This window comes from Limanda limanda, chromosome 10, assembly GCF_963576545.1.
Source record: "Limanda limanda chromosome 10, fLimLim1.1, whole genome shotgun sequence".
Lineage (NCBI taxonomy): Eukaryota > Metazoa > Chordata > Actinopteri > Pleuronectiformes > Pleuronectidae > Limanda > Limanda limanda.
In genome coordinates, this window is record NC_083645.1 from 10,058,762 (window position 1) to 10,073,040 (window position 14,279).

General features: G+C 43.5%; 1 protein-coding gene across 1 annotated transcript in view; it reads right to left on the minus strand.

Annotated features, from left to right (window-relative positions):
* Positions 1-13,147, minus strand: part of ablim3 (actin binding LIM protein family, member 3) — a 44,189-nt gene extending 31,042 nt beyond the window's left edge. The window contains exons 1-2 of the mRNA XM_061080247.1: positions 13,129-13,147; positions 10,707-10,829 (exon numbers count right to left, since the gene is read on the minus strand). Of these exons, the coding sequence (XP_060936230.1) occupies positions 10,707-10,829; positions 13,129-13,147 (142 nt within the window). The remainder of the gene's footprint in view (positions 1-10,706; positions 10,830-13,128) is intronic.
* Between the last annotated feature and the right edge of the window lie 1,132 nt (positions 13,148-14,279).

The window sequence follows — 14,279 nt, forward strand, 5'->3', positions numbered from 1 at the left end:
TGGAGAAAATGCTGTGAGCTGACACACACACTGCTCCGATGAAGGTCACATAATGTGTTAAACAAATCCAGATTTTCGTGTGTGCATGCATTAACCATCCGAATCTCAAAAGGAGACATATTATCATTTTTCCGTTTTTCTCCTTCCTCTGGTGTGTTTTAGGTTTCTGTTTATTTATTAGTAGTTCAGCAATGTTAAAAAGCCCAAAGTCTGAGCATAAACTTGAAGTCATGGGACATCATCTGCATAATGCAAGTTGAGCTGCTAGTTTGTTTAATTACAGCGCCAGGTAAAGAGAGAGTGGAGGACGCCATTTCCTCTGCGCACTGGAAGCGGTTGACCAATCACAGCAGAGTGGGCCAGCTTTAATTGAGCCAAAAAGTTGGTTGGCTTAGCTTCGCTCAGCATACATAACGTAAACATGGGGATACAACTAACCTGGTTCTGTCCAATGGCAACAATATACCCCAAGGATCTAGATATGTGGGATCTAGATAGTAGATATGTGCAAACTAGGGGACTTCAACGATGCTATTTGATTTGAGTTGGTTCACCCTGCTTCTATTTGAAGACAAGTAAATCTCCTCCTCTCCAGCTTACAGTTTAAAACACGACATGGAAAATCAAGTACTAGCCCTGCTGACCCTGTTGTATTTGGGAACAGTTGTTAAGTTTAATTCAGCATTTATACAACTGCTTACATGCATAGGAGATGAGCTATTGTTTAGATCAATCTGCTACTAACAACCAATTGATTGAACACAGGCATGCCCAGTGTGTGAGTGGTCATGTGATATGTGTTTTCAATCACGCTTAGTAAAACTCTTGTGTGGAAAGAGATTGCTTGTCAAGTTTGAAACAGTTTTCAAAATAAAATGTAGTAGTAGGATGTAGCCTGAATCCGCTTGAATTTCCTCAACTGATTTCAATCTATTTCTTTTTTCACATCCCATATGGCAACAAACAATCCTGAAAAACGTCTCTTCACCAAGGTATTAAAAATGGAAATATAATAGACAGAGAAAAAAATGTTATTCATGAGTTTCACACTCATCACACCACCAGTTAATGAATTTAGTAAATAAACACAAATCACCATTCTGATTGAATAAACTCGAATATCAACAACATACTGCTGATACATGGCTTCATACTGGTCCCGTTGGACTGGAGCTGATGCTAGTACAGGCGATACTTGGCTTCCTATACTGCCACCAGATTTCAGTGTTCGCTGGCAGGCCGAGTTTAAAGACACACACGCACACACACAGAAACAGACACACGCACATAAACCCTTCAAAGGAGCTCATTTAATCTCAAGCTGTTTATGAGTGGAGCATATTGACTTAATGGCGCAATAAAAGATCAATGGGCCCTCACTTAAAAACAAAACAATCTCAGCTCCCACAGGAGGACGGAGACACATAAATCCATCCCCGATGAGATGGCACCGAGCGTACGCAGAGATTGGATGATGAAATGAGACAGTGTGTGTACGGTGAGATATGATGATGGATCTTTATCATTGTGACGGGTCATTGGCATCGAGGCGAGGCGGCTGCAGGAGTGCAGGAGTAGGTAGGAATGTGAAAGGCGATAGATAAAAATGGCTTGTTTATAAAAGTGTGTGTGTTTGTGCACATGCGTGTGAGTGTGTGCATGTGCCGACCACATTTCCAGATCGACTGAACAATGGCACAGAGCTTGAAAAAGTGGCTCTGCGGCAGTTTGAACCAGACTAACCAAAAACCCAAATCACATGCTATCTGATGCTTTCATGGAAAAAAGGGAATGGAGGACTAATTATTTCCACATATACCGAGCTTTTTGCTATGAAAAAAAAATCCTATGACTTGAAATGTTGCATAGTGTTCTTTTAACGAAAACAATAATTTGTTGAAAACTAAATTGTGGTCAGATTTACCACTATGAGTTTCTCTGGTGTCTTTTTTCTCATTTCTCTCTCTCTCTCTCTCTCTCTCTCTCTCTCTCTCTCTCTCTCTCTCTCTCTCTCTCTCTCTCTCTCTCTCTCTCTCTCTAAATTACTTTTCAATCTGTGCTCCCACTGATTTTCAAATGACTGCTCAATTAGCCTAATGCACTTCATTAGCATTCGGACGCCTGCCCACATCACAGCCGACTGACTGGACCTGCTCCGGCTGGATGGTTCACCTGTTACGGCTAATCGCATTGTTTCCTTTTGACCGGATGATTGGATGGATGCATCGCAAAGGACGTCCCCCTTCCTCAGTTGCTATAGGAGACGTAAACCTTCCACAGTTGCCCTAGAGACAGCCAGGTCCCACTACGAATGATGGTGGGACCTGGCGGTATGATTAAACTGGTGGCTGTGAAAACCAAATGTTTTCAGGGATGATAACTTCAAATGTTTCATCTGTCTTTGAGAAGCACTCCAGTTAAGTTTTTACCTGAAAATAAATGTGTCTCATTTGATTAGAAAAAATGTGGGTCAAACCCTGAAAAATTCGCACATCTGATTAAAGGCAGTACATAATATTACCCTATGAAGTTTATTCATAAATACTGAAGTATATGTATAGTTAGCTGGTTTCAGACATGCATAGAACGCTGGTGATCTTCTGGAGTTTCTCCAGAGGTGTATGTGTGATCACAAATGTCTGAGGGAGAGCCTGGGGACTTCCTGTGGACTTTCTCCGCCAGGCCCCTTTGTTCACAGTCAGCAGAATCCAATGTGAGCGCACAGCAGGGGACCCCCCGCTGGATTCACCGCAAGCAGGTGGGGGGGAAAATGCAGTCACTGAAATGAACAAAACCAACCTTAAGATATCTTCCGATGAAAAAGCGGAGTAACACCCGATGAAGACACAGATGAAGATGTCAACAGAGCCGACGTCTGTCTCAATGTGATATTAACAAAAACACCTGCTCTTCCGCAGCAGAATGATAATGAAGGAGAATTACATTTAACTGAACAATTGCAAATGTATTATTACTTTATTAAGTAATAACACATTAAGTTAGGAATCTATATATGCACCTTTTGACGGGAATATTTACTAAGCCAACTTTAACTTTACATTCTTCAAACCTCCCTCAAAGAGCCTCCACTTTTTGAATTCTGCTTTCAAACATGTCTCTAGTTTTCAGCTTCTCTCCCTTCAGTCCCGAGCATCAAGCAGAAGCTTTAAACTAATCCCTCCACATGTTGCAGTTGCCAGTGCAGAGGGTGGAGTCGGGTTGAAGCTAGGTGTCTCCTCCGCTGCTCCAGAGATCTGGTTTAGCTTGGCTCTGAGAAGAAAGGTTTTGGTTGCAGCAGCACAACCAGCACCACATGATGCGGACACCCACCCATAGAAACAACAGCCACAATGCAACCCATGTAGAGTCAGAAGAGTCGGTTTCACTGTCCCATGATTGGCTTTTCGGGATTTATACTATTGCTACTCGTGGGAAAGCGCACACAAATTAAAGTTATGAAGAATTTCAATAATGAAAAGTTTTGTTTGTATGAGAAATGAATGTTATAGAGACACATCATCCTAACTAAACATAATCAGCTTTAATAGACTAAACTGAAAGACTTCATTTCTTCTGTTTGCTTATTTTATGATCTTTCCCTGAATGCGGCTCTAATGAGAGAAACGAAAAGATGCTGATACTCCTTCGTATCAGGATTTTTTTTTTTTGGCAATGCAGGAAGTTAACATCTTAAGATTATAAGTCTGGTGATTAGAGACAAGCATGTAGACTTGTGCCTGCAGCTGTGGCCATTAGAACCACACTGATTAGACACCCACAGGGGGTCTGCATGATTTGGTATTTATCTCCAGCCAACAGACGCAATTAAAATTCTCATCTCAAAGTCGGCCTGGGCCGGAACTCCAAAATAGTCCTGAAACCCTGTCCCCTCCTCCCCTTCTCTTTCTCTGTCCTTCCGTTTCAAGACGCCTTCCAAGTCTTTGTGGCTCTGAAGCAAAAGATGTCCACTTATTCGTAATTTGCACCGTCTGTTCTCACTATCACAGCGCGCACCTCCATGCAACCTCCCCTTTCTTCCACAGTCTCCCCTCTCTCCCTCGGCTCATTATGATGCTGTTAGGTCTTCATCATGTGCTATTAGGTAAATGGACATGCTTTGTATAGTTCGTCAGCGTAGCACTGCTGCATATCCTCGTGGTTTTAGTGCTGCTGTCAACATTATGCTAATGTTTAGTGTTTTCAGGGTAATAGAGGATGGTACATAGATTTTAACAGGTACATGTAGCAGAGCAGTGACAGGTTTCAGCAGGGGAGATGCTCACCTATTCACCCCCACATCTGCACTACCAACATGGGGCCCGGGCTCCTCTGAGCTGCCCCTGCCCCCCCGGTTCTGAGCCCCTCCGACAGGATGAAACACTCCGAGAGTAAATAATGTGTTTTCTCAAGCTGTGCCAAATCGCAGGCTGGGATAAGAAGTGGTCAGACCAACAGGAAGAGGAGAGAAACAAAAGTCCTACAGTCCACAGCCCTGTGAACCTGCTCAAGCTGACATAGTGGTTTGAGATAAATGCCAATGAAAGCAAAATGCGGACCCTGATACTAACATGTTGATATTATATTAGCATGTCACCAATTTAGTTCAGCATGTTAGCATAGTAACATTTGACAATGAGCACTACAATGGAAGATTAAAATTCCATTTGTTAATTGTAGTTTAGCCAATAAGCCAATAATCCATTTAATAGATACAAACACATTTTATTATGAATCACAACTTGCTGGTGGTGCCAGAGGAAAAGTCAAAGTATCAATGAAGTCAGTAGGATTCATCTTCTGGGGACCATGAATGCATGGCTGTGTGCCATTGTCATTTCATGGTGTATATCTCAAGCTAATTTACTAAATTATTGGAAAGATTGACTTGGTGATGGTGCTACATCAGAGGTTCAACAAAGAAATAAGAATTAATCCTCAGGGGAACAAGAAGGACAAAATTTCCTTGAAATCCAGGCTATACCTATAAAGACATTTTGAATTTTGAATCATAAATGTTTACTTGCTGTTGTCGCCAGAGGAAGGGTCAAAGGATTGATGAAAGTTGGTTGGATATATCGTCTGGGGACCATGAATGTCATGATTGTGTCAACCTCTTTTACTGTATTACTGGAAACGTTGACATGGTGCCGGCACTACAGCAAACATCAGTGGTTAAACAAGTTAATAAAGTGTGTACCAGTTTTGATTGCAACCCACGTAATGCTTATTATACAGTAAATTTTGTTTTTATTTCAAATATATTTTCAAATATTAAGTATAAACTTTTCAAATATTTCAATCAAAACTAAAAAGGTCAACATCATGGTTTTACTAGGTGGTAGATTTCATCCTCTGGGGACCAATAGTTGTTGATCTTTTAAGTTTGGACCAAAGTGGTGGAGTGACTGACACTAACATAGCACAGCTGATGACACAAGGCACGAGGAGAGGAGAAAAGAGCAAGAGGAGAGAGAGGGGGGGGAGGCGAGGCAGCCTAAGGCTAAAGCAGAGAGAAGTAGTGCATGAGTGACAGGGTTACCCCCAGCATTTGGCTGTGGTGGCTGATGGAGACAGATGGTTGCCCAGTGGAGTCGCTTCATACCAGCAGACCAGCCCTGCTGCTGAGGCCTTCAGCTTTTAACCCTCTGAGGGCTGATCAGAGAGTCAGCTGAGGGAGGAACAGGCGTGGATGAGATCACAGACACACAAAGATAACCAAACTGGTGAGGGATGGGGCCTTGTGCAGCTCTGAATCTGCTGTGTACACATACACACGTGTGTTTGTTCAACACTGTACGGTTTGTCACTTAATGATCCTCTTTATCATTCAGAAATCACTCCTTCGCTGAGCCAGACACTTAAGCGGCTGTAACTCACCGTGGCCCACACACACACACACACACACACACACACACACACTTAAAGACGATAGGCAGTGCATCGGAGTGTGAAGCTCCCTCAGGACGGTGCTGCTTCAGAGAGACAAGCGGAGGAATAATCCCTGTCATCTGTCCTGGATCCCGGAGAGTTGTCGGGTAAAAGCACCGCTGCCCTCCACGCTCCGTTCTCTGTCTGTCGGAATCTCTCCCTAGCAACCAGGCGCTGGTGTGGTGATTGGACCAGCGTACCAGCGGTTGCTATAGCTACAGGAAGCTCCCCTTTCCCTGTAACCCCCCCACTTTCTCTCTCTGTGCTGTGTCTTTCTTTCTGTTTCTCCTCATAACCTCTTTGTCTTACTTTTTTCTCTTTATTCTTCATACCATTTGTCTTCTCCCTCCCTTCTTCCCACTGGCTTCTTCCCTATCAACCCCCCCCCTGCCTTAAGAGATGCTGTACACTGTACAGCACAGTGGGTTCATGTTATTAACACTGATGATGAGTGATGGGGCTAATGGCAACCAAAGGGAAGCTGGACTGACTGAAACAGGTCCACGGAGGAGGAGACAAAGCTGCTTTAATATTACAACAGCCCTTGTGGGAAAACTCAGCTCAACATGAAGCATTGGCAGAGCAGTCAAATATTTATCTGACCTCTGTGCAAATTTGAGATTCCCCTTAGAACTGTTTTATAAGACACAGTCTTTTCTGTCTATAGGGTGCTTGGAGGTTTACATATCTCTGCCTCTGTGTTTTCTTTTTTTTTTGTTTGAGCATGTGAGCCAACTTGCACAGGGGACACGGGTCTATATTGCTTTCGGTTTAAGCGAATAAGCCACTGACAGACCACGCCGCGTCTGCTGGAATCCTCAAGCTCACATTATGCTTCGGAGGCCGGGGTAAGTGTGGTCACTATGTCATTGGGCCAGTATGCACGAGTCAGCCCGTCTGCCGGTAATACAACACCACATCGTCCGTACACCACGCGCCCGCTGCTTCACTGAGAAGTGCTACATAATCCACAAAACACCCCCCCACTGCCTGCTCTGTGTCTGGAGTTGATGCATCAAGCTGTGAGACGGCTTCTGTCGCCAGCTTTTTCCACAGACTTCTGAGTTGATTGCGCGGCTGTTTTTTTTTTTGTTCGTGCTATGATCAGCTGCTGTATAATGGGTTCGAATGGGAGGTTAAACGCACATGATTAGTGATCTGTTCTTCTTCTGACTAATGCATGAGAGGGAAATTATGATAATGTGGCATCCGGAAGGCCATGTGGCTTTAGGAAGAGCGGACGCGATGGATGTAGGTGTTTGTTACTTGCTAAGTGAATGTGTGCGCTCACAGAGAATCACTTTTAGGCAGAGTGATCGTGATGTATCCTGTGGGGCAGAGTCAGTCCTTTAGAGAAAAAAGGAGACAGAAATATGGAAAGAAAAAAGAGGAGAGGGAGTAAAAAGGGGGAAATAACTACCATTTTACGCCATGGTGGAAAAACCATGCATGAATGGACTGTGGCGGACACGATATCATTGGTCAAGGTCAATAACCCGGGCAGAAATGCTGATCCCCAAGAACGAAATCAAATGCTGAAACACACCCCAATCACAGAGTTCATAAACACATCAGACAGACCAGGCAATTGACGGCTGACAGCAGATTGTCACTCTGGTGCGACTATATAATACAGTTTAGCCACGAGCCTCCAAATCGCACACCCTGCATGCCAATGTCATCCTGTCCTGAGATGAGAAATTGATTTCATGCTTGGGTAACTGTCACCAGGAAAAGAAGGAGGGGAGGGAGCGACAGGAAAAAAAAACGAGGGAGTGGGAGAAAAACTGAAAGAAAAGCAAAAAAAGAGAGATATAAAAGAGAGTAATCCTGTTACTCAGCCTCAGGAAAATATACAAGAGGAGCTGATTATAAGCAGACAATAGTGACACGGACAATACAGAGCTGATGGGAGTTTATGAAGTTCTAAACAACGTGCAACACGTTTGTGTGCGTGAGCGTGGGTTTACAATAAAAGCTTTGGAAAACTGCTGGCTGTGCAGAGGCCCAGGAAGGAGAGCACATTATGGGCAGGGATGTGGCAGAGCCTGGCCGCACAATAACGCCCCGTTGCCTCATGGGACGAGGAGAGCTCTCTGGAAGATGAGAGGGGGGAGGGTGGTCTGATAGGTGTGTTTAACGTGATGCTCGTCGATGACAGTTTTCCATTAGTTTAACGAGGCCGCGAGCGAAGAGGCTGAGAGGAAGAGGAGAGTCAGACTGGTGTTATATCCAAGTGATGATGTAATGTTTAGGCGACAAACAGCACCCCCATCCCCCCTCGTCTTCCTCTCATGTCTGCTCGCTTCCTGTGTTCACCCCCCCCCACACGCACACACCCTTTTTCTCCAGGGCACAGAATACAGCCTTCTGATTGGGTAATAGCACCATAGAGATGCTGAGAATATCCACCAACCAGGGCCCGGGTGCCCCCTTCACACCGTTACCACAGCAACCCTTCACAACTCACAGTGAGCGTGCATGTACGTATGGATGCGCACGCTCGTATGCATGGGTGCACGTGTGTGTGTGCGCACTACGAGCTTGTGTTTTCATGTGTTGGGGCGACACGTAGGGAACATGTAACAACAACAGCCCTCCAATGAATAGACTTCTGTGAGTTTGACTGTAGAACAGCTTAGTGGAGTGATGCTCATACAATGACAAACACAACTCACTCAGCTTCTTCTCTATAACAACAACTGCTGAAGACTTGACAAAAATAAAAGAAACCGCTTGGAAAAATAGCCCAGAATGAGTCATTTTAAGTTTTATCTACAATAGGTTTTTTTTAACAAAAAAAATTGGTTTGTGCCTCTCTCCGGAAATTCAATAAATGCCTTTAGAGCTCAGTGCTGGGAGGCAGTGCAGACACACACACAGACATCGTAAACAGCTTGCTAGAGACAAGTTGTCTAAGGTGTCGAGCGAGGACTCCAGTCGCAGCACACACACACGTCCGGACAGAAATGTCATTCAACGGCCGTCCTGAGCAAATTGAAACACTACTCAGGCAGCAAGTGCCCGGAGCGCTGGGGCTAAAGTGTTTAAGTGGAGCGGTGGTCTCGAACCATACGACCCACTGAGGCACCTGTCTCAGCCAGCGGTTCAAACCGTGTGTGTGTGTGTTTGTGTGTGTGTGTTTGTGTGTGTGTGTGTGTGTGTGTGTGTGTGTGTGTGTGTGTGTGTGTGTGTGTGTGTGTGTGTGTGTGTGTGTGTGAGAGACAGCCGAGACAGCAGGATAGAATGGTGGACGTCCGTGAAGGGTACACAATGGGAAAATGAGGATTCCCACTCATTGGTGGTTGCTGGTGGAGGGTTGAAGGTGCATCTTTCATTAGACAGTGTTAACTTCTTTAAATACAGATACATTTTAGGGTGATATAGCCAACCAAATGCCTGCCACTGCATAAGAATGGGCCATGAAAGGTTCAAAACGGTTTAAAACACTTTGTTATGTTAATGCTGTGTTTATGTTTAAGCCATAAATGATGATTTTAAAACCTTTGGAAATGAATGCGATATTAAAACGAGAAATTAATGTATTTCATCAAAGAACTGACACGATATTTAGATTACAGCTCATTTAAGTCTGTAGTATTCGTTTCCTATAAAGCTGTAAACCTTTTTATTTTAAGGGTTATTTTGACACACATGTGTTAGGGATGGTACATTTCAAGCAAAAAGATGATTCACTGAGAACAAACCAACCATTCTTCAAAGATGCCTGTTGAGTCCACATGTCCTCATGTGTTTTTTAAACTCCTCTGAAAAGTACCCCATGACTCTCCTTCCTTTAGAAATAGCACGAGAACACTTGCTTCGGGCCGCCCAGCAGCATGACAAATCAGATTTCTCGATTCTTTGCTTCACAATTTGCAAATGCACAGATACATGACTGTCATGAGCCCCTTTCAGACCGGCATTTATCTCTGTGCAAATGTCAGCAATTTTGCACGTTGGCTCAATGCTCACAAATGACCCCAAGTTATTATTCCAAAAGTTGTTTCCTTGCTGAACCAAAACAAAAGCGCATCTCATCCACCAGGTCACAAGTTTCCTATAATTTACTTCTACAGTCACACTAACTTACCATAATCTCAGCATGATATACATCTGGCCTACAAAGTTCACAAATGTGAGCAAAGCTTATATTTAAAGTTGAAGCTAATTTTAACCTTTGCCATCTTGGCCACAGACATCCATTGTCTCTAGTCAAGTTTTATTTCTTGGACATGTGTTAAACTGATACACACATCCAGTAATATTAGAAATACTGCACTTTTCCTGTCATCAGAGGATGTTCCACTATGACACCACTGTCACCTGCTCACCTGCTCACCTGTAGCGCTGCAAAGACAGTCTCATTTAGACCATACAAGGATACGAGGGGAAATCCGCTCTGAGCTGGCAGGGCAATAACAAGCTAACTTCACAGGAGCCTAAGTCGCCTGCAACGCACCTCTGATCCTCTCCAATCCCCACTGTGGGCTAATAGTAGCACTCAGCACGTACAGTAGGAGACGGTTGAATGAGGGCACCCTGAGTATATCTGTCAGTGTGTGAGTATTTGGAAAGACAAGATAGTTAGCATGCATTCAACTACTGGAACCTGAGTACCACGTTTAACATGTCTGACCAGAGCCGCCCAGGCCTGAGGACTGAGCGAGACAACACCTGTTTTGTCTGATCACTACAGCTGTTTATCCACTCTAGCCTTGGCTGTGTTGTGGTGATTTACAAGAGGTGGTGTCAGGGATCGAGTTGCTGTTTCTTACCGGTGCAGGTGAAGCACCTGACGTGAAAGTGGGTCTCTTGTACTCGCACCACTTCTCCTTTACAGATTTCCCGACATCGTTGGCACCGGATCGGCCCAGAGCTCCGCTCACTGCCCGTCGACCCTTGGTGATGAGAGAAAAGAAGACATTTAATTTTCTACAATGAAAAACAAAACATAAGTTAAAAGCTGCTTTTTGTTCAGCGAACTAAGAGATTTTACAAAGACGGAGGTTAGCGTTATCCTTCATTGTTTGTATTTTTGAACACAAGGTTTCACTTTTACCATGAGGACTTATTAGTGTGTCTGGCAACAAGTTGGGTTGTTGAAAAGTGAAGTTCTCCCAAATAAATAGACATGGACAGAGCTATGAACATTATTCTGTAACATAGACTGTATATGGATGACACATCTCCACTTCCTCCCAACATCCAGAAGTAAGGACAAACATCCAGCATATGAACGCTGTGCATTTGGAGTCAGAGTCTGCTCAGTAGGGACGAGGGATGGAGCAGTGGTAACCAGGCCCCGTCAATACATGGGCTCAACCAATCACGAGTCAGACTCAGCTGTCAATCATAAGGTTGATCCCAGTTTTTATAGCATCAAACAACTATTTTAAACCAAACTTATTAGAAACATGAGCACTTGAAAAAGCATCAGTGTGATAATAACAAACTAACGTAAAGTGACAGAAACCATCTCTGAGAAAAATATATTCAACGTGTGCTTTGACTTTTTAGCTCGGTCCATGTCCTCTCAACTAACGTGGAGCAGGCAAGGTTCCAGTACCATCCAGTTACTGGGTTACATATATATAAATTTATAATTGGCTTGTCATAATGTCTAATAATAAAGTCTAAAACAGATATAGTGCATTGCATTGTAATGAAGTGATATTGGTATTGTTAATTAAACAGATGTGAACCTGATAAGACAACGGCGTGTTTCCAAAAATAATAAATACTTCAACTATTCTCAAAAGACAGAATGGATTCATTAAGCTTAACAAAACTGATTTTCATTTCACAACATTTCTCCAATGAACGCAGCCGTACAATACACGATAGGCCGTGTGCAGTTCACACACTGAGATCAGTGAATAGCTCTGTGGACACTTCTAAAGCGGAGGTCTAACACCTACATAATGTAAGCTGGGTAAGCTCCGGGCTTTCGCTCGCACTTTCTCTATTTATCACACACACACACTGCTGCATCATGTCAGAGAGTGGATGGATCCACTTCCCTCATCATGCATTAGACTACATGTCAGACTCCTGCATTTCATTGATTTCACATTGTCAGTAAGGGAAGTTCTCACCTACAGCTTTATCAGTAGGCTAATGGAATAAATGTGATTACGTTGTGTGAAGGTCAAAGTGATTCATTGTGATCTTTAATAGTTCATCTTCTCCTCATGGCAATAAACCGGTTATCTTGAATAAACAAGCAGAGACAACCAGGCTCCCAACGTCTCTTATTCAGCCCCTTCTTCTTGAAGGAGCATCTGAGTGGTTCTGGGGTGTAATGACATATCCTGCTTCATCCTTCTGATTCCCTTTCACTGGACTAATCTCAAAAGACCATCTGCTCTTAAAAAAAAGTCTGAGCAGCCTTTGCACGCTCAAAGCTCGATCACATTATACGCACGGTGTAGGCTGAGTATGGGCATACATCCATGAGAGCAGGAGAAAATGTAAGCATGAGTGTACTTGTTTGCTTTCCTCGAAAAGACAGAACTGTGGGCAATGGAAATATGCAGGAATGATTAATTCCCACTTCCAATCTCCTACACTCAAGTCTCTGTTGGTTCATTGTTTCACCCACAATGCTGGCAGCACCGCTGGGACACATTGCCCCGCCTGATAAGTGCCCGACCACTGGTCCCAATAATGACACTCCCTTCAAACTGTGCTTTTCTCTATGTGTGTTAAAGGAAACCAGTCTTTTAAAACCAAAGGAGCAATACTGATCCCATCATGTATGACTGAGTTCCTGTGTGCCAACACCTAGGTGAAACACACGACATGTATTTACAATGCTGACCTTCAGAAAGTGGGTCAAAGAATAGCTCTGGCATATTTCAACATCCTCCATTTTCACAGCCGGGCAAACTTGTATAGGGAAAAAACAAGCCGAAGTGTTGAATGTCGATTATGAACACATAGTTCAATTATACAGGAATGCAGTCTTCAAAGCAAAGATATTTTTCTATTTTCCAACAAGTAACCTCTAATTAGTGAGATTCTTATGTAACATGTTGAACCCACATGACAAAGGGCCATGAGTAAGCAGAGAATCCAGGTACACAAACAGATCAGGAGCTGAAGCATTACGTAACTCTGTCTAATTGTGTCAGTGTGGTTGTTCTCATTGAACGCAGCCAAGCTCTCCCCATCCTATTAGAGAGCTCTCGAACGAACCCTCCGTCCCTGGCCCCATGCTGAAGTCTTAAGTCATTCCTCAAATGTTAGCCACCAGACAACAGGTGTTATCCACTGACTCCAAATCAGCGGCGATTGCCCCAAGAGAATACAGCCTCCAGCAGACAGGTGATAAGAACAGGGTCGGGGTCAGAGAGGCAGCCAGCGTCCCTCGGGGGACTGAGAGGGTTTGCTGCTATTTCTGCCGCTGATCTGACAGCCCTGGGGAAGAGCACGGCGGGAGCTGCAGTCACAAGGGATGCTGGGAGATTGGTGGTGACGAGCGAGAGGAAAAAATGTGTTGCTTTCTAACACAGGTTTGCTTTTCTAAAGTTTTGTGTTGTTTCTTCTAACATTTCCACACATCATCAGTTGTAATAATTAATTGTATGAATTCTAGACAAAGGGATCACAGGATTTCACCAGGTTTAAATAATGTCTTTTACACCCATACTCACAATAATTAACAACTTACATTTTCCTAATCTAATGTCGACATTCCAAAGTGCCATTCCATAAAGGCCGCTTATTCATAAGATTATTACAAAGATGTGACTTATTCAAAGAATATTTTTTGACAATACATGTTCAGCAGTAGGACTGTAGTTTTGGCAACAGTACGGTACCACTGATGCCCAATGGGTTACACTCCAAAACGTATGGAACTTTGCAGGTTTGCAAAATGGACCAGTGCAGTACTCTTGTAAATTGTAAATGGACCCTCTGGCATGTGGAATGGGGAAGGCTAGGATAAAATAAAATCTAATCTTGACCAATCTGTCACAATCTCATTCATTACTGTAAGTGCACATTTTACTAATCAAAAATTACTCCACTACCTGACCCACCCAGGGTCACCAACCCAGGATCAACCTTAATGTCAAAGTTCACAACTTGTCTCCACAACCCACAAAGTGAAAACACAACAGTAACAGATCAGCAACAACATCATCATTCCTCCATCTGTATCCTGTACACAGGATAAGTTCAGTCACAGTGTAGATGTGTAGGCAGCATTCAGAGCTCAGTACACAATCACTGTAATCACTTGAAGTTCAAAATGGACTAAAGCAGACTTTAGCATTACTACGTGTGAAAAGTAAACATAAAATACAAAAAGCCTGTGTAGACTGCAGGATTGATTCGAACAC